Genomic DNA, 21,302 nt, shown 5'->3' with positions numbered 1-21,302 from the left:
TAACCATGGCAAAAAGTTTCTAAAATTGGGCGACCAAACTTAATAGCTGCCTGTGTTGCTTAGGAGCAGATATTCTAATGCCTATTGTGATTGTGAGTTGAGGACAACCTATATGGAGGATTGTTAACATTTCAAATCTAAACAAAGGCAATGAAATTGTTGAATGAAAATCTATCTGCTACAGATGCTGGAAACAAAATGGAAGCTGAAAGCTGATTGGAAAGAAGATCCATTTATTGGTGAACAGAACCACCAGAGTTTGTGGTTCTGGGCAGCTGACAAAATGGAGATTAGACTGGGTGGATTTTTATACCTTCTGGATTCCTATCGGGTCATGTACTGTAGAGGTCATAGCTGGCTCTATAGGCAAAAGGGGAAATGCAAATCCTAGGTGTCTGAGCTAATTTTGTTGCTTATCTGAGTTTCTGTCTTGACCCAGTCTTCCTGAATGGATGACCAAATCTGCATTTCTAAAAGCTGTCCGTCCTCAGTTTCTGCTTGGGCTAGGGAAATAACGTATGTGTGTTGTGTGTGTTGTTTCTGCCTCCCTTTAAGATTTTTTAATTTTCTTCTTCAGGAAATATCATGCCTTTTTAATATTTCCCAAAATATTTCATTCTTCTGGGGAAAGGGGATTTCTACAAAAGGAAAGACTTGGAAAAAAACCCCACCACCTTATTCTGATTTTAGTTTTTGTTTAGCCTTAGCATCCTGCTCTCCAATGGTAAAGGAAGGGGGGGAAGGCACATGCTTACTGGGAAGTAGATCAGCTGTTCATGCTAGCCTAATCTTAAAATACTATGTACAAAACTGGTAACATTTGAATGGGAAAGCCAGAAAAAAACTAGGTTCGGAAAAAACTGGGAGGAAAAAAAGCAGGAAAAGGAAGCAACAAATTATATTACTTCGTATTTCTGCTTAAAAAAAAATCTGGATCTCTACCCTAATTTCTAGGTAACTCTGGGCGTATCTATAGTGTGCAGACAGACACGCGAATTTATGTCGGCTGCTTTTTGATCCTAGTTTCTCAGCAAAATTCTTTCCTCGATGTTAAGGAACAGCAGAAGAAAGAATGAAGAAGTGACAGTTCTGCTGCGGTTGGAAAAACGATAGAAGTACTACTTGGATCTTTCTCGCCCTGATTCTCTCACAGCCTCTGTGTAAGAACTACATCTCCCAGCGGAAAGCGCAGTCTGTGTTTGTGACGTTATAACATGGCGCCGGCTGAGTGAGCGGCGCTTTGTTTTCGAACGCTCTTTCCTGTATCTTCTAGGTTCCCGGGTGGATTCCTCCTATCTTTTTTTTACACCCCCCCCCCCCAAGAAGTCCATCTTCTTCGCTATACACCAATTAAGGTTCGTTGGTCTCCCCCCCCCCCCCGCTTGCGTTGCAGCAATTCCCTTTATTAGACGTTTCGGTGTCGGAAGTTGGATAGGGAGGCAGTAGGAGCGATTACACAAGGACCATAATGGCTTTACGGGAGTTGTAGGAAAAAGTACAAAAGAAAACCCTGGTGTATCGAAGAAGATTGCAATGGGGAATTTGTTTTAGGAGACCTAAAGCACAGAGGAGAAATGCAAAATATGCAAGCCAGTTTAGTTAGGGGTTTGTAATCTACGCAGTTAAGGCAAGGCAGGTAAAAGAATTGGGATTGGATTTCCTCTTTAAAACGAAGACATTTGATAGCATTTCCAAGACTACCTGAAAAATTGCCTTACCAGCGCTTTAAATGGCACCAGATCTCTTACTTTTCTTTGGGGGTGGGGGAATAATCCGTTTAAATAATTCAAACCAGTGCTATTTCAGAATTAATTTTAAAAAAGCACACTTCAATCCCTTACACAATCTTGTAATTTGATTAGAACCTTTTCTGCTTGTCAGCTGCCATCTTGTTGAGAAAATGAAGCGAGAGTGAATTATGTTATTAAAACTGCAAGGTAATTTTATTTTACCCAGTTATTTTTAATATATGTATTTTACACAGTTTTACATGTGAATACTAATTAGGTAATGTAGCTGTGACTGCTATCCTGAGGTAGATATGTATTGTAGTGGGTGCAGGGATTATTTCTATTTTTAAAAAACTATGGTTTGATTACATCAAAATATATATGAAAAAGCAATACTTTGTAAGTATTATTCCTATTCTTGTAAGGTTTAACTATTGATTTATTGGTTTATAGGTAATGATGCAAGGGAGGGTGTTGGCTCTTCTTGACCAGTTTTTCCCTCATTAAGCTATTTATCTATCTAAGTACTATTTTCACAATGTTTTAGCAGAAAAACTGACATTTTAATGAATAAGGTATTGTTTAAAGTTTCTGTTCAGGTAAATCAAACGTTCCCCAAATTGTGCTGTTACCTGTGGATTTCTTGACTTTGTCGCTATTCATAATTGGGGAGGAAACCATCTTTTTGGAAGGCACAAGTTTGGAAAAAGTTTGAGTTAAATATTTTTAAATTGTCTAGCAAGATTGCCGTTCTGCAGATACTGGATATAGTAAGATGTTATGATTGTCATACTTAATATATAAGCAATTGACCAATATCTTTATTGCTTTCAACAGATTTCACTTTCATTATATTACCTAACTAATAATGGGAGTTCATGGGCTTTGGAAGTTACTGGAATGCTCAGGAAGACCTATAAACCCAGAAACATTGGAAGGAAAAATTCTTGCTGTTGGTATCCTTAAAAAAAGGAGCTTCCTTAAGAACTTTTTTTAATAGATTGCATATATAATTGCTGATTTTCCCCAACCAATAAATATTGAAAGCCAATATTTTATTTTCAGTCTTGTTGAATTTACCTGATATATTGGTTTCACGATCTCAGGAAAATTATCATATAATTACCACTAAAATTAACAGCAGTGCAGTATTTCCCTCCCCCCCCCCCCCACCCCAGCTACTTGAACACAACATGTTGTGTAGCAGTTATATTACTTTCATAGCATCAAATAAATCTACTGGCTCTTCTGGGACATATAGCCTCTCATATGCAGAAGTGGCAAAATAAGGAAAAATATCTCAAACCCAGGAAAACCTATAATATAAGCTTTTTCTAATAAAGTTGAATGTAAGCATAAATGACTGGTATGTTTAAACAGATCAATGCTTCTTTGTATATGTCACTTTCTGTTGTCTTCCTTTAAATGCTTTCATAAGATATTAGCATTTGGTTGAATCAAGCTATTAAAGGAGCAAGAGACCGTCATGGGAACTCCATCCATAATGCTCATCTCCTCATATTGTTTCACCGACTTTGCAAACTGCTCTTCTTTCGGATCCGCCCCATTTTTGTTTTTGATGGAGAAGCTCCTCTACTGAAGAGGCAAACTTTGGTATGTATGTTCTGACGTAGGCTTCCCAAGAGCAAACTTTTATTAATTTACTGTGAATTCTGTTCATTCACATCCAGTAAAGTCTTTCAAAGGAGGATTTACAGTCACAGATCTTATCTGGTTTGGAGAGTTGCCAAGCCGATGTCTGCAAAACTTGGCAAGGAATCTCAGAGATCATGAACCAATTAAGCAAACTAATTGTCTCCTGCAAACTCCACTTCCCCTTCGCTCCTCTCTTATTTCCTCTTGGAGGGGTCATTCATTGTCCACCTGTGGCCTTACTCCCAAGTTGCCCACTATTCTTTAGCTGTTCTGTTCGTGTGGCAACTCTGTGCATGTGCACACTGGGAACAGGCTCCAGTCTGCCTCACTGATGTCTGACTCTTCTTGACCAGGCAGCTGATAACTGGCATACGGCTCTGGCCCCCTCTCTGCCTCCAACACAGAGCCCTCATCAGAGCCTTCCCTAGACTCCAGGACTGACCCCTCCCCAACCTCCTCACTGCCCGAATCTGCTGCCAGCTCTGCTGGCTGCTGGCAGGCCACAACACTGTAAGCCATAACTATCCCATTCACAATTCCACTGAAATTGGAATTACTAAATTCAGTGCATATTTCTTTCAGATAAGCAAATTTAGGGAAACCAAGGATTAGAGAATCTAGCAAGTGTGGCTTGCTAGAATACAATAAATAGAGTAGAATAAAGGAAGAGGCTGGAATTAAAATCTTGTTTTCTTAATAATTCAGACTATTATATTTAATCCGTCTGACTTGCTTTTGAAAATAATGGTCTGATTTTAGAATAACTTGATTTGTATTTGCCACAACAAAATGTATGGAGGTATATTGAAAAAGAATAAGTACACAAATTAAGTGGAAACTGGAAGGACAAATTCTGTAAACAAAACAAAAGGAATACTTTTAGGCCAAGAAATAAAACACAACATGGCAACTTTCTGTAGAGGAGCATCTCGCATCCTTCACCAACTGGGAATTCATCTTTTTTAAAACTGTTCCCCAAATTATTTCATCTAAAGCATAGCATTATTCCTAAGATAGCAGAAGCTCAACTTTTGGAGTCCAATAAACTGTGTGGTATTCCTTTGCCATTACTCATATTTGTAGTTAAGTGCATTTATTACATAGGCTTCCTACTTATCAATTAACAAAACACGAGAGAGCATTAGCAAAACGAAAACCTCCCAGCGAGGTTTTGGCTAACCTTGGCAAGCCACTTATTTATTACATTTATATGCTGCCTATCTAGAAAGAAGAAAGAACATTCTTAAACTAGGCTACATCAGAAGATGTAGGGTGGAGCAGAGGGAGAAAGAAGCTCTTGAAGGCTTTCTTTTAGAAATCTAAGGCTTACATGGCCAGACTGTGCAAGAGGATACAGAAGAAAAGTGACAATACAGGGACGGATAGAAAGATCAGCAATTTCAAATCTCCAGTCCAGTTCAGTTGTCTTTCACAGTCACAGTCAGCAATCTAAGAAATACTTAAAAAGAAAGGCTTTGGTCAATCTACTGTCTTCACTGAAATGAGAATTAAATTTAGGAAAATAATCACAGCTTCATTGGGCTTTGCTGGTTCTTCCAACAGTGATTACATTAGGATTCCAGTATGGACTAGGGTCATGCCCTCATTCAGATTCACCACCACTAATTGGGGGCTTTTCCTCTGAACAGTGGGGTATGCACTAATCCCTTCATGTAATTACAAGATTGGTATATCATTAAGAATCGGTAGCTGAATATCTTCCCAATCCTTTTTCTTCTCTGTGTGTTTTTAAAGTAGTAATTCTGAGGACAGGAATTTCCTTTTCTTGATCTCCAAGTTGCTGAGGCAGGCTTGCTAGCAACAGTGTGGGAGACAAATAAAAGCTTTAATCAAAGTAATGACTACAAAGGACTACTCAATCCTACTATTGCAGGCTAAACGAAAGCAGCAAAAAGAAGCTGCAGTCACAGATTCGAAGAAAACTAAGGAGAAGCTTTTGAAAACCTTCCTGAAACGACAAGCGATCAAGGCTGCTTTAGCAGGCAAGAGGTAAGAACAACCTTATTTATAAACCTCTGTTTATAAATGCTTATGGGAGCTTTCAATTGTTAAGTATTTTGGTTTCCCTAACACCGTGATGGTGAACCTATGGCACGCGTGCCAAAGGTGGCACACAGAGCCCTCTCGGAGGGCATGCCAGCTGTGGCCCCAGCCCAGCTCCACTGTGCGTGCATGCGTGCCTCCTGCCAAACAGCAGGTCTTCGGGTCTCTGCCATGGATGTGCAGGGGGCAGGGCACATGTACGGGGACACTCACATTGCATTTTGGGGCCTCGCACAATGCCCCCCCACATGCCCTTTTGGCTTGCAGGTTGATATAGGAGGCCTTTCATGTCCAAAATGGAGTTCACAGGGAGCGCACAAGGGCCCTTTGCGCCCCGTTTGGGATCTGGAAAGCCTTCTGCACCAACCTGGGAGCCAAAAATGGGTGATTGGGGGGCGGGGCTCATACGCAGGAGAGTTGGGGGAGCACGGGGGGGTCAGATGCGCATGTGTGTGCACGGGGTAGTGGTGTCGCACACACATTGTATTATGGACGTTTTTGGCATGCGACAACAAAAAAGTTAGCCATCACTGCCCTAATATGAAATATCCTTGTATTCCCAGCAATGCTGAATTTCCTAGTCTTGCAGAAGTGAGAAGAGAAGAGGTGGATGACATTTATGTGCTCCCTGCCTTACAAGATGATAAAAAAAATAGGTGAGTGAAACAAGTTTTAAAAAATCAGATTATTATATAAACATTTAGAAGCAATAGAATCTAAAATACTCTTTTGTTTTCTGTGGACAAATTTTGACATTTAGCAAACTAGTTCTGTTTTTTTTTTAACAATCTAGCTCGGAAGAGGAAGACGAAAAAGAGTGGGAAGAAAGGATGACTCAGAAGAAAATATTGCAAGTAAGGCCCCTATGTATTTTATATTGCGTTGCAATCCTTTCAAAACAAATAGGTAGTAATAATAATGGCGATATCAGTGGTTATTGGCATACTGGGTGCCACACAAAGAGATCTTGAATAGCACTTAGAAAATCTGCATATTGGAAAAAAATTTATCTGTCATTTATAAGTGGAAACACTGGATTTGCAGATATATTATGCTGATACATTATGGCAGCCTAGGTTCTTTGGAAGAACTCTGAGTGAAGGTCAACACCAACTAAAGAACTGGCAGCTGTGACTTCACGTTGTGTATATAATAATAATCAAACCTATACTAAATTATTCCCCCCCCCCCCCAAAAAAAAATGTCGTTAACCACATCCAGTCTAAGTAATTGGTTAATTGTGTGACCAAACATAATAATATTAAAAGTTATTGCAATTAGTTGCTCCCCAACTCCCTGTGATTCATAGGATCAAGAGGTCCATATTGCACTGAAAAACACCAGATCAATTTACATGGCACAGTAAGCTAGAGCTTTGAATAACTTTTTGCCATGGTTTATTTCATTTCGGGTTAGAACTAGGAACCATGGCTCCTCTAATATGCCAGAATTTGAAGCCACAGTTTCATTCATTCATTCCTTTATTGAATTTATCCTGGAGGACTCCGGGCAGCTTACAGAAATGAAAAATATTAAAAAAGGATTAAAACAATAACATACAACAAGATTAAGAAGAAAACACAACATGCACCCAATCAAAGGGGGGCTGGACCTCAATCAACAGCCCCAGGCCTGCCGGAAAAGCCAGGTTTTAATAGCTTTACGGAAGGCCATGAGAGTAGGTACGGTCCGAATCTCTGGGGATAGCTTGTTCCATAGGGCCGGAGCGAACAGAGAAGTTTCTCTCCATTGTGATTGTTCGCACTGTACATAGGGCTAAATCTATGGGGCTTGCATGACTTCAGTGGCATTCTTTAAAATGGCTCCAAAAGTTGCTTCCAAATTTTTGCTTTTAATGACAGGATACATATTAAATATGTAGAGGAACTAATGTTAGCTCTGTTTAGTTACATCTATTTTAGTTACAATTAAAATGAATATACTGTAGGTCTTACAGCCATAATTGAACCCAAAGTTTTTGTTGCTCAGCAAGACCGTTGTTAAGTGAGTTTGGCCTCATTGTACAATCTTTATTGCCATAATTGTTAAGTGATTCACTGCAGTGTACACTTAGTTGTTTACATTTAACATGGTTGTTAAATGACTCTGATTTCCCCATTTATTTTCTTGTCAGAAGGTTGCAAAAGGTGATCACAACACCTCAAGATATTGCAACCATTTTAAATACATGTCTGTTGCTAAGCAACTGAATTTTGATTACATGCAATGGCCATAAGGGTGAAAAACATTCATGTGTCACTATTTTCAGTGCCATTGTAACTTTGAACTGTCACTAAATAAACGATTGTAAGTTGAGGGCTACTAACAGATTTGTTCCTAGCATACTCATTTTTGAAGTGGAGCTCTTGGCTTGTGTTATTGTAAGTTAGAAGAAGATTACCTATTTTAAAAGCAGTAAAATTGTTAAAGGTTTTAGCATGAGATATTTGGAAGCTCATTCTAGACAGAGCAGACAATACCGGTCTAGCTGAAATAGAGGATTAACCCTCTAAAAGGCAACTTCATAGGCTTGTTGTGCTGCCTGAAATTTAATAAATATACTTTATTTCTATTTTGGAAAGTGTCCAAAGTTCAGTTTATTGTGCTGCAGGATTCGGGCAATAGCATACATAAATGGAGAAGAATTTTGAGGAAAGGGGACATGCTTGCAATCTGTAAATAAGGAACTTCTGCATAAACTTTTGGAGCTATAAAATACTGGATTTCTTAAAAAATAACTTCCATAATGCAATTAATAAGGACAGGAGTGTACCAAAAAGGGATTAAGCTACAAATCAGGAGGAACAAGGTTTTGATGCTGACTAATGACTTCATTAATCATGTTTGCTATAATTATATTTTTTGTACAATTACTCTAGCATCTTGCTCTCCCATTATGGTTAACCAAGTGTTTTTGGGAAGTTCATAGGGGAAGATTTGTGAGAACAATATTCACCTTCCTGCATTATTTCTATGGTAGAAACTGATATTTCAAAGCATATTAACAGATCCTGGTGATAACAAGTCAGTTCTCTTGACTTCTCCTCCTTAGATATGCAGGAGGACCCTTTATCTCATAGATACTTTCATCTTGTGGTCTCTGGCTTGGTAGCAGAGATGCCCTACAGTTTGCCTGATTTTTCTCCTCTTATAATAACAAAAAATGCTCTTAGAAGGACAAATTTTGTATTGGACTTTAATGAAAACTTAAGGGGCAGATTTGTTCTTTAATCTGAAAATACCCAATTCATTTCCTTCCCCTTCCCCATATTCCAGAGGTATAGTTTGGACCATATTGACAAAGGTTGATCCTGGATGGACCCATTTCTAATGTTGATCCAGTAAATTCCTAATGTCTGTTTACAAGATTCTGCTGCTTGTTTTAGAAAACCATCTTCAATCAGTGTAAAGGCGGTTTGGTTGGTCCTTTTTATACATCTTGCCTAATCTACATGCATATCTAATTCTGCAAAATGTTTTTTGTGCTCCTCCTTTGCAAAGGAAGAATTGCTTGAAAACCCTCGTTCTGTTGATGTTGAATCAGACGATTTCTTGAGCTTGCCTCCTGAAATTAAACACGAGATCCTGACTGACATGAAGGAATTCACTAAACGAAGAAGAACATTATTTGAAGCCATGCCTGAGGTAATGGGCAGACTTTCCTTTGCTTTTTCAAGTAGAAGGGTGCCTTATCTGGAGCTGATGAATCTCTGTTAGGGAGTCCTGTATTTTTGTTAAGTAATAATGTTGAAAATACTTAGGTGATAATTTGAGTGTACAGGCATTAACAGAATTTCAATAATAGAACGTTCATATGGCTACTTAAATGAGAATGCCTTTGGAAATAGGGTATTTGTTATTATTTATCATCTCTGGATAGTTTCAGTGACAATTTACAGTAAGCGAAGTTTCCTTTTAGGCAGATTTCATTATCTGTGCACTGAACTTCTGGCTTTGTGCTTATCTACAGATTCTTGTTACATTTTTATCTTGCTGTTTTGTAAAACAATAAAAGCAGCTGACCTCTATTTAACATTTGTTAGGAAGTAAAATTCAAATATACCTAGCCTAGTATAAACAGTTAAAATACCAATCGTAAAAGTAATAGTAAAGGTTTTGGTGTCTCCCTGGTGAGTTGTTTTTCAGATGGGTAGATTAGATTAGATAGATAGATAGACAGACAGACAGACAGACAGACAGACAGACAGACAGACACTGTGTGAGTGTGTATGTGTGTGTGTATTCTCAGAAGAGAATATGTAGCTCAGGGTTGAACTGTGGAGTTCTTGGTGTTCTCTAAGCTTGGTTGTTTGCTTTCAGACATTTCATTACCCAACTAGGTAACATCATCATGCCCAACTTATGGATAGTGACAGCACTGATGATGTCCCCACTCTCATACATATGAACATATACAAGCATGGTTTATCTGTCAGTGAACCCACCTCATAAAAGCAGCGAAACCTGCCCAGTCTGTTATGGTTGGGAGAACAGGCAGCTCTTCAGTGCCTTGCCAAAGGCTAACAGGATTTCCAGAGGGATACTGTTCTACAGGGCATGTGCTGTCACAGAGAATGCAACCTTCCGTGCTCTCTAGTGGCAGAGTCTCCATCCAGGGAATTAGTATAGGTAGTCCTCGACTTGCAACAGTTCATTTAGTGACAGTTCACTAAATGTTTCACACTTACAACCATTGCAGCATCCCTCTGGTCACATGATCAAAATTCAAATGCTTGGCAAATGGTTCGTATTTATGACGGCTGCAGTGTCCTGGGGTCATGTGATCAGCTTTGGAGACCTGACGAGCAAAGTCAAATGGGGAATCCAGATTCACTTAACAACAGTGTTACTAACTTAAGAAATGTAATGATTCACTTAACAACTATGGCAAGAAAAGTCATAAAATGGGGCAAACTCATTTAACTAATGTTAGCAACATAAATTTTGGACTCAATTGTGGTCGTAACCCGAGGACTACCCATATGAGACTACGGTAAGGACGTTGTACATGGGGAAGAACTATTCCTATTCATGTTGAAGAATTTCAAAGTCAGTAGATGTTCTCTCATGTTAAATGTGTTCATCCCACCAATACACAGCATGTTGGTACTATTAAAAAATGAATTAAAATCCTTAAAGGAAATTTTAAACATGATGTTGCTTTTGCCTCTAGAAATCCTTTTTGTTTCAAAGCCTTTTTTTTGTCAATATGTATATTCTACAAATATAGGAAGTCTGGTTCTTTCAGACTGTCATTTAATTCCAGTATTTCTTTGAAGGAATCCAGTGACTTCTCCCAGTATCAGCTCAAGGGTTTGCTTAAGAAAAGCAGCTTAAATCGACACATAGAAAAAGTGCAGAAGGAGATGAATGAGCAACATTCTGGCCAAATCCAGCACCAGTATGAAGAAGATGGGGGTTTCTTGAAAGAATTGGAAACCAGGAGGGTTGTATCTGAAGATAGCTCTCATTACATCCTATTAAAAGGTATCAAGGGAACGCTCCAGATTCAGAGTACTATTGAGAGTTCTGCGATAACTGATTAATTAATGTTTTAAAAAATTGCATTTGAATTTTACTAAGCTTCCTTTAACATATGAATAACAATAGCACTTAGACTTATATACTACTTCATAGTGCTTTGCAGCCCTATCTAAACGGTCTTCAGAATTAGCATATTGACCCCAACAATCTGGCTCCTAATTTTACTGACCGCGGAAGGATGGAAGGCTGAGCCAACCTTGAGCCGGTCAGAATCAAACTGCCGAATTGTAGGCAGCCGGCAGAAGTATCAGAAGTAGCCTGCAGTATTGCATTCGAACCACTGTGCCATCATAGCTCTTTGTTTGTCTTTTTTCTTTCAGGTACCCAGTCCAAAGGAAATACTTCCAGTTATGTGACATCTGCAATCCGTTCTTCTGCAATGTCGAAAGATTTAAAACCTAGCAAAAACATAAACAACATGCCAGTGAAGCCAGTCTCATGTGACCTTTCGATGGAAACAACCAGTAGCACTTGTGCAACACCCCCTTCTCCCAGAACGATGCTTGCTATCCAGGCTGCTATGTTGGGAAGCGGTTCAGAAGATGAGTTGGAAGATGAAAACAAGAACCACCCTAATTTAGACAAGTGTGAGACCACGCCCAGTGTAGACAGTGGTAACATGTCTCCACGAACAATCAAGGCTATTCAGCAGGCATTATGCGAGGAGGAGGAGGAGGAGGAGATTATTACAGCACCATTTATCAATAGGACTAATATTACTCAAGGGGAAAGAATGTCCATAAAGGACCATCTTGCTAGCAGTTCAGATGAAGAAGAAGCAGTTCCTGAAGATCAGAATGAAAAACAACTTTTACCAGTACAGAAATTGGAAAGTAGAAATGTTAAAAAAAGCCCATGCACTCCTGTTGTTCAAAAAAGACTTTTGTCTGGGGCAGAAAATGAAGAAAAAAGTGTGGAAACTGGTATTTCTCAAACAGATACAAGTCCCGGACAATGTCAGAGTCCAAACAGCAGCATAAAGCAGCCAGAAATGTCTTTGTCTCCAATTCCATCAGTTGGCTCAAGCCATTCAGGTTTTGCAGAGTTAGCCCAAACTGGAAAACTTCCATGTTTAAAGGAATCGGTTAGCTATTCAGAAAAAAGCACATCCCTTACACAGAATGAATCTTCGTTTGCTTTTGATATCCCTAAACTTGAAGAGAGTGTGGAACATCAATCACGGTCTGAAGAAAGTGATTCTGATGGTATGTCAGTTGTAATGTAACATTAGATTACTGGAATAATTTTAAAAGTATATAAGTAGGAAAGTAAGAAATTCTGTGAACTTTCCTGGCAAGTTGGCTTGTGAATATACATGTTCAAGACATTCAGAGATTGATTTTAAACTGTTTAGTTTAGGAAGCATGGATTTTTCATTTTTTAAGTTGGCTTCTAATGCTATTTTTTTAATATTGGAAAATGTTTTACTTTCATTAAAAAAGTAAAGCCCATTTAAAAATACAGATAGAAGGATGTGTATATTATAACAGCAACCAAAGTTTATTAACTAAATAGTGATAAAGTGCAAAGAATATTGTGGCAAGCGATGGCTAGAAGGCATCTAATGTAATGCAACAAAACCAGTTATACACTATTAACATGATATGTAATATATAATGCAATATATTTGTAGGTAGTTTCATTGAAGTAGAGACTGAACCAAGTGGTGAACAAAATCTAACATCTGAGACATCACTGGCCTCCACTGAAGACGAGGTTGGAGTGGTGTCTGAAGCTTCATTGGAAATGAGAGATGAAAGTGAGGATGCTACAGAGAATAAATCAGAAAAGGGTGAAGATGCAGAGCTTGCTATGCAACAAAATGCTGGAATGGAAAGCACAGAGAAAGCTGAAATTAATGAATGGCAGAATATTAGTATGGTAATTATTTTGCTATCTGTATTTGAGGAATAACAAGGCTGAACTATGAGCTGTGAACTGTTTTTAATTTGGAAATTGGAGACACATGGAAATAATGAAGAATGAGATGACTTATATGTAGGGATAAATTTTTCCTGTAATTGTGAGCACTAGAAAAGGGTTCCACCACAAAACCGCGGACGACAAAATCGCGCTCGACGAAAGCGTGCATTTGACGTCATCACAGCGCAACGAAAACATCGCGCTGTGATCTAAAAATGTAAAAATAAAGCGAAAACCTTACCCTAACCCCCCCAAACCTAACCCTAAACCTAACCCTTAACCTAAGTGCTTTAATTTTATTTTTATTTCAATTTTTAATTTTTTTCGTCGCGCTGTGATGACGTCAAATGCGCGCTTTTGTTGAGTGCGATTTTGTCGTCCGCGGTTTTGACGGGTCACGCTAGAAAAGATCTGTGTGCATGTGTGTGTGTGTGTGTGTTTATGGATTTAAAGATGAAAATTCTGGATTCTGTTGGTGGGAGCACTCCTAATATAATATTACCACCTATGGCATATCTCTTCTAGATTTAATTTTTATGGGGTCCTTTGGCAGGAATTGAGAGAATTGGTTTCTAATTCTACCTATAAGAGGCTTAAAGGAAGACAATTAACAGACCTCAGTACTTTAGATTTAACAATGTTTTGATTTGTATCTTTGTAGAAGGATTTGGAGGTCTTGGAAACAAACTTGTCTGTGGAACAAACAGCACTTCAAGCTCAGAAACAGCAGCAGGAACGTACAGCTGCCACCGTGACAGGACAGATGTTTTTGGAGAGTCAGGTTTGTGTTTATGTTCTATTTCATTTGTTCTCAGCGGGTGATGGAGACGGACTAATATATAGAAGACGAAAATGAGAATATTGATTTGGTAAGACTGTCTAGAGAAATTTGTATTTGAGATGGGACATGAAGTGCCCGAACAGTGTGGTTTGAGAAAATATTCATAGTATAGTAGCATTGTAGTGTCTATGAAGATTCTCAATCATCCAGGTTGTGGTTGTCCCAAAGATGCCTTTTTGTTCAGAACTGAACTGAACTGAACTGAAAGGACCACTTTGGTGGGAAAATGACAGAGCCACGAGGGGAACTTCAGTCATCCCCTGGGCACAGGTAATGTCACTGGCTAATCCTTTCAACCTGAAAGGTGTTTCCCTGGTAGGTGTTTCCAATACAAATGTAGCAGTAGTGCTTCTTGGATGAGAAGTGAAATGTTTTCAAAGAAAAAAACAAAGTCCAATTGCATATGTACCTTTTGGACATAGTAGCATTAGGTTTTTCCCATGTCCAGTTTTATCTTTTAAGATACTTGGATCTTTGAAACGTTGAAAGGATCTCTGTGTTACAAAAAATTCCATTGAATTCCATTAGGTTTTTAAGACAAATGTTTCATGCACAGCATATATGTTTAACATTAAGTTGTATATAATAGTGAAAATATTCCTTTAATAATAAACTCAGTAGGTTGTATTATTTTAAAGCATTGTTTATTGCTTTAATTGATAATATCTTTAGGAAGGAATGATCAAACTTAATTAGTCAGAATTTGTGTCCAATTCATTTTGCAAATTGTATTCAGTAGTAAGAAAATCAAGAATTCAATCTCTAATTATATAAATTGTATAGTTTTCAATCTAGAGATCAATTCCATTCCTCATATTGAACAACTAATTTTCCTGTTTAAAAAACACAGAGGAAACGCAAAAAGTGGAAATTTAGCCATCTTTCTCACATTTCCAGATTTTTCAAATAACCATTAAGCATCAGTTTGAAATAGTTGATGCTATATTTTAATATTGGGGAAGAATAATATATCCTTATCTGATAGAAAATCCAGTGTTGACACAGTTAAAACTAGAATTGGGAAATATTTGAATTCCTAATGATATGAGTTATCATCAGTGAAATCCATCAAAACAATATTTTAAATTTAAATGTGTTGCTTATATGATATATATATTCATCACAAGGGAAATTAGCACATGTGATGGATGAACCGACCCTTAGCAGATTTCGCCACCAACTAAATTTGGAACTGTTTTTCCTGCTTGTTCACAGGAACTTCTGCGCCTCTTTGGCATTCCATACATTGAGGCTCCAATGGAAGCAGAAGCTCAGTGTGCTGTCTTGGATCTTACTGATCAAACTTCTGGGACAATCACAGACGACAGTGATATTTGGTTGTTTGGAGGACGTCATGTGTACAAAAACTTCTTCAATCAAAGCAAGTACGTCGAATATTATCAGTTTGTGGACTTCCAAAATCAGCTAGGTAATTCATGATATGAAACCTTGAATCTTGGCTTCTTTTATCTTTTTCCAAAGATATAACTTAATTTCAGTTGTATACTCGCACACACATCACACTAATCCCGTTTGAAGTAAACAACTTTAAAGGAAGGGCAGACACTGAGGAAGAATTAGAAAGTCAAAGGAATTGAATCATGAGATAAGGAAAAAGAGGCTAAATCTAGTTTACGCCAAACTAATAATTATTCCTCTCCATACCATTCTGCCTTGCAAAAAATTGTTGCTTCCATTTTATCTGTACACTTTTTCATACATTCCCTTTTATTCTTTAGATTATTATTTCTCTCTGTTTGATTATCTTATCAGCACCATCTCAACGTAACATTTTTTTAGTTTACCCTTCCTCTTGACTTATTAATGCTTCTTCCATATACTTCTTTGTGATTTGGCCTTTATTTACCTGCATGATTAAACAGCTTCAACATACTATTTTAAAGTGATCTCTCAGTTTTATATTCAGTCTTCAAGATCGGCATCTGTTTATTCTTACAGAATAACAGAATAACATCTCTTCTTGGTGTACCCTAAATATTTCTAAATTATGCTATTCCTGCTTCATTTAATTTACTTTTATGTTTCTTCCAAATTAAAACTTTTTTATTAATTTTTTATTAGTTACACTAAACTCCCTCTTTTTCCCTTCCTGCTTACTTTTCCATGTTTTTTTTTCTTTATATTTTATACTTTGATTAAACTAATTTACTTTTATGTTTCTGCTGACATTCCCAATGTTAATTTTCATGTAACAAATGGATATAAGCATGTTCCACTTCCTCTAACAAATTGTCATTCGTGCTCCAGATTTCCCTTTTTAAAGATTATGGCTTATGGAACATGTACCTTTTAACATTGTCCCATAATTATGGGACATGTGCATAGGATTTGTGGTTGCCCTGGAACAAACGCTCTCCAATATATAGGATAAGAGCTGAGGTGGTACAGTGTTTAGAGTGCAGGCTACGTCAGTTGACGGCTAGCTGCAGTTCAGCAGTTCATATCACACCAGGGTCAAGGTTGACTCAGCCTTCCATCCTTCTGAGGTGTGTAAAATGAGGACCTAGATTGTTGTGGGCAATATGCTGACTCTGTAAACTGCTTAGAGAGGGTTGTAAAAGCATTATGAAGCAGTATATAAGTCTACGTGCTATTGCTATTGCTATATAGCAGGCCCCAACTCTGCTTGCTATAAGTGGCTATATCTCCCCTTCACCCCCACCCCCGCCGGGTATTTAGGTCCAGTTGAGCAGAGTCCTCTCTTAGTTGACTAGTTATTTTATATTTTCTATATTGGGTGGTTCTTTTTAACATTGTATCCTTAGCTTCCTTTGTTTATTGTTTGTTTTTGTTGTACTCTGCCTCGAGTTACCTTGTTTGAATCCCTGAAAGAAAGAAAGAAATCCCCCCCCCCCCCCCGCTACCTGATAAGAAACTTGCAGATGATCACTTCCTTTTCTTTCCCCTCAGGCTTGGATCGAAACAAGTTGATTAATCTGGCCTATCTCCTGGGCAGTGACTACACCGAGGGTATCCCTAATGTTGGCTATGTAACTGCGATGGAGATTTTGAATGAATTCCCTGGACGAGGATTAGAGCCTCTCTTGAAACTCCTGTAGGCAGTTTTCATTATGGGGCTTTCATTTTTTTTTTATTTCCAAAGCCTAAGTCAAATCATTTTTTAAAATATGCCTCTTTTTTTCTCTCTCTTCTTTTTTAGGGAATGGTGGACTGAGGCTCAAAAGAATAAGAAAATACGTCCCAATCCATATGATACTAAAGTGAAGAAAAAACTGCGACACATAGAAATTGATGCTGGTTTCCCAAATCTTTCTGTGGCGGAAGCTTATCTGCACCCTGTGGTGGATGAGTCAAAGGCATCCTTTGCTTGGGGAACACCTAATGTGGAAGAAATTAGAGAATATCCTTTCCACCGTTTGTTCCCTTAACAAACTGTTTTAAAAAAAAGATATTTTAGTGCAAACATTTGCAAAGATCAGGAGTATCAAACTCAATTTCATTGAGGGCCACATCAGGGTTGTATTTCACCTCAGGGGTGGTGATGTGTGTAGCTGGGATAGGCAAGGCTGTGGTGGGCGTGGCCAGCTCGACATCACTCGTGTCGGGGATGCCTGTGGTGTCCTGGGTTTTCGGCTGTGATGGCCTCCTGCAACCCTCTGACAGTAAAAATGGAGCTTGAGAGGGCCACGCCCAGCCCTCCGCAGCTCCGTTTTTTCTGGCAGAGGCAACACAGGCCGGTCCTTCACTGTTTCCAAGGCAGCCCTGCAAGCCAGATCTAAGCACCACATGGGTAGAATCCGGCCTACGGGCCTTGAGTTTGACACCCCTGGCATAGGTAAACTATGTTTCAGTGTGGTGGTTTCTTGTTTCCTTCTTTGAATGGAAGAATTCTAGATTCTATAGCTAGTAAATTGCTTCTCTGGCTAGAGCAAATTTAATTTTTCTGAATAGTAATTAATAGCACTTCCTTATATATTACTTGTTATTTGTTTGGTTGATGCAGAGTCTCTATCCCATTATAAATAAAATTAAGAAACTCAGCATATTAAATCCCATATTTGTTTTTTATTGATTTTTTTTTTTAAAAAGTGATCATTGTTGACTTGCCTGCTGCAGTTGTCAATACAAAATAGTTTGGGAATACAGTTTTTGCATGTGAAAAGTAATGTAAGTTCAAAATTAGCAAAAGGCTTTCAAAATGTCTAATTCGGACACATCTGTAGAAGTCTTTTGGAAATGCTTGTTCATTACTGGTCCTTAACTGTTTGCATATTTTGCCAAAGTCATTTCGGATGGACTAAGTTAAAAACTGACGAAGTTCTCTTTCCTGTTCTCAAACAACTGAATATTCAACAGGTATTATGAAAATGAAACCTTTTATGTGACAGTGATCTTGGTGGGCTTGAAGTGTCTAGGTCAAGTTTGCCATAAACTTACAAAACTATCTAAGTATGTGTAATAATGAATAAAGTTTATATTTCTCCCTTCTACAAAATATATAATCCATATTTAACTAAGTTATTAGATTATATCAATTGTGGGATACTTGCATCTCTGAAAATAAATTTTTAAAAAGCAGATGATTAATTAGAATTTGGTATAAAAATTGGTTGGATCAGATGAAAATATAATAAAGAGGTAAGCTATGTATTTCATTATTTCAGAACTGTTACTTTATATACAGTCTGAAAAGAGCAGTACTGAATCTTAATACTGAGTTGACAAAAGTTATATCTAGACCACTTGTTTTCACGGTTCAGTGTTCTGGAATAAAGCAGGCTATTTTCCCCAGAATATTCCTGTTTGTTCAGAGATTGAAAGCAACCATAGGGAATGGCAGAGTCACTGTTTGAATCCACAGTGTTTATAATCCCAGCGTTTAGAATTGGTTAGATGAAGGGTTCATTGTCAAAAGACTTCAATCATGTAGTAGCTGATTAGAAATAGCAAAAAAGATTATAGATGAAGGGAGTCTGGTTTTCTTTATCCCAGACTTGGTTAGGGTCAAATCTGGGCAAATATTATTATATATGTAAAAAAAGCACAAAAATATAACAATTCTGACAATTGTATAAGTTGCTGGTTGCAGCTATTTAGCAATCTGCATGTTTTTTTTCTAATAATTTGTAATTTTTCCCAGTAAACTCTGACAGGAAGCATAAAGTAAACATGCAGCCATCAAGAGTTAATATTTGAATAACATAATAGCAATACAAACAATAGCAGCTTGTACAAAATGGTTGTTTATTAAAAGTTGTCTAAATAAATAGGTTGCTATCGAGCTATGAAAGCAGCCTGGTATCAAGCCTTGGGAAAGCTTTTACAAAGTTTTGTAGGTACTTCTAAGAGCAACTGCCCATTGCAGCTTGTAGTGGAGCCAAAATATATAAATGACGTGAATCTGTTACAATGTAACAACTGTTACTTCTGTACCAACAAAAATGAAACAAAAATGGAGCTACTAAGAGGCGAGGGTGGGATATTAATACATTGGAGCAACTCTAATAGAAGCTGAATATAGACTTGGGGTGAATTGGCCTGCTTGATCTCCATAAGACATCTTGAGATAGTAGAGAATATCTGGCAATCCGAGTGTTGTGGAACTTCATTTCCCAGCATTCCTTAACATTATCAGTGCTAGATGAAGCTGCCGAGAACTCTAGTTTAGCATAAGCTGGAGGGCTAGATATTGCCTATACCAGGGGTTGGCAACCTTAAACACTCAAAGAGCCACAAAAGTCCTAACTGGAAGCCCCCCGTTCAGTCTGAAGCTGACCAGAAGTCCGGTTCCCCCACCATAGTCTCCTCTAACCGAAAGCCCTATCAATTGTGGAGCCGACTAGCGACAGGGAGCCGCAGCAGAGGGATGAAAGAGCCACATGCGGCTCTAGAGTCGCAAGTTGCTGACCCCTGGCCTATACCTTAAATGTATCAAGACTAAGCACAAGCAACTGGAGCTCTGAACAAATATTCTCTTGTCAAAGATGTGAATTTTGTTGCATGTTTTCTCTGCTGCAGATAGTATTCTCCATAACTCTTACAGAATCTTACAGGGGTACTTTTCTTTCTTTTGTAGACTCAGCTGCGTATTGACTCTTTCTTCAGACTGGCTCAACATGAAAAACAAGCCATCAAGAGTCAGAGGCTTCGCCGAGCTGTGACCTGCATGAGGAGAAAAGAGAAGGAAGAAGAAGACAGTGAAGTCCAGGAGGCAACTGCTGTCCTAGAAAAAGAACTGAAACAGAAGAAAGGGCAGGCATTCAATAAAGAAAGGCCTGGATGCCGGAAACGAGGAAGCAAACGGAAAAAAATGCCCGCCATCTGAGCAACGGAGCGTTCTATGTGGTGGCTTCATAGGAGAGGTTCTCTCGGAGGCATCCAGTGAGTCTTCAGCTGGTGATTTGGAGAATGAAGCTTCCAGAAAGCACAGAAAAGGGGAGAATGCAAAGACAGTCGAAACGAACATGGCAAGTCACAAAACTAGCCTAGAAGTTGCATCTGCACAAAGTGAAGCAAGGAGTAGCAGCTCCAGTGCAGAGGAAGAAATGCAGATGGTGACAGCCAGGCCAGTGTTTGAGGGCAAAAAAGCACGAGGCAAGACTTTGAAAAGGTGGAAGAAATAATGGTAGCTGGAAACATATATGGGGCTTTAAAAATTATCTCAATCTTAGCAACTTGAAGGTGTATGAACTTCAAGGTTGACTGGGGAGTTCTGGGACTTGAAGTCTATCCATCTTCAAGCTGTTAAGATTAAGAAACTTCATTATTGTACAAATATTTGCTTCACTAGAAAGATATTACTTTCCACTTCCTTTATCAATCTCCATCTCATATTTAATTTTGAATACATTGAGAATGTTCACATACTTAATAACTGCATGATGTGAATTTAAAAAACTTTTGAAATACAAAACATCTGGTTTCTCTTCAAAAAAGCTTCTGTTAAAGTTTGTTAGTTTTGAGAATTATCTGAAGGTGATTTGTGACCTGTATGGTTTTCAGAATGAAAATGAATTCAATGTATGCTGTTTCTAATCTGACATTAAGCTTCACACTTCACAAAAACAAAAAAACACAAAAGTGGCCTGCAGTTCAGAGCTTTTGTAGTTCATTAGTAGGAAATACCATGTTTTCCCGAAAATAAGACATGCCCTGCTAATAAGCCCAATCGGGCTTTTCGGAGCATGCGCCATAATAAGCCCTCCCCCGAAAATAAGATCATCCCCAAATATTTAAGCGAATGTGCAACCGGTCGCCGCCATTACCACTCTACTACCTATCAGTACAGATTGGGGGGCAAAAAGAGGGCTCGCTGCAAAAACAGTGGCAGGCGAAGCAAAGTGCTTCCACCCACCTCCCTTCCCTCCCACGCAAAAAAGAGCCTGCCGCAAAAAGAAGCGGCAGGCCAGCAATGCGATCACCCCCTCGGCCTGTTCCTTCTCGCGCGGAAAAAACACTGCCCACCTTGCCCCAATGGTAAATGCAGCCTGCCTGGTTCCCTTCCCTGGCATCCCTTTAGCAAGGGGTGGCAGATGGGGTGGGGAGAAGCGAGGTGCACCTCT

The 21,302-nt window shown here is 38.6% G+C and overlaps 1 protein-coding gene across 1 annotated transcript; it reads left to right on the top strand.

Annotated features, from left to right (window-relative positions):
• Window positions 1–1,248: 1,248 nt before the first annotated feature.
• Window positions 1,249–21,187, top strand: LOC116514891 (DNA repair protein complementing XP-G cells-like). The gene is given in 17 exon segments (XM_032226708.1): window positions 1,249–1,355; window positions 2,568–2,686; window positions 3,169–3,344; window positions 5,281–5,396; window positions 6,014–6,106; window positions 6,244–6,304; window positions 8,952–9,095; window positions 10,730–10,937; window positions 11,315–12,199; window positions 12,628–12,875; window positions 13,579–13,698; window positions 14,974–15,187; window positions 16,690–16,834; window positions 16,940–17,140; window positions 18,012–18,096; window positions 19,817–20,052; window positions 20,054–21,187. Coding segments are annotated over 16 exon segments (3,330 nt in total). The 5' UTR covers window positions 1,249–1,355; window positions 2,568–2,598; the 3' UTR covers window positions 20,364–21,187.
• The last annotated feature ends 115 nt before the right edge of the window (window positions 21,188–21,302 follow it).

The sequence above is a fragment of the Thamnophis elegans genome, chromosome 11 (assembly GCF_009769535.1).
Source record: "Thamnophis elegans isolate rThaEle1 chromosome 11, rThaEle1.pri, whole genome shotgun sequence".
Lineage (NCBI taxonomy): Eukaryota > Metazoa > Chordata > Lepidosauria > Squamata > Colubridae > Thamnophis > Thamnophis elegans.
This window is presented reverse-complemented; position numbering and strand designations above follow the sequence as displayed.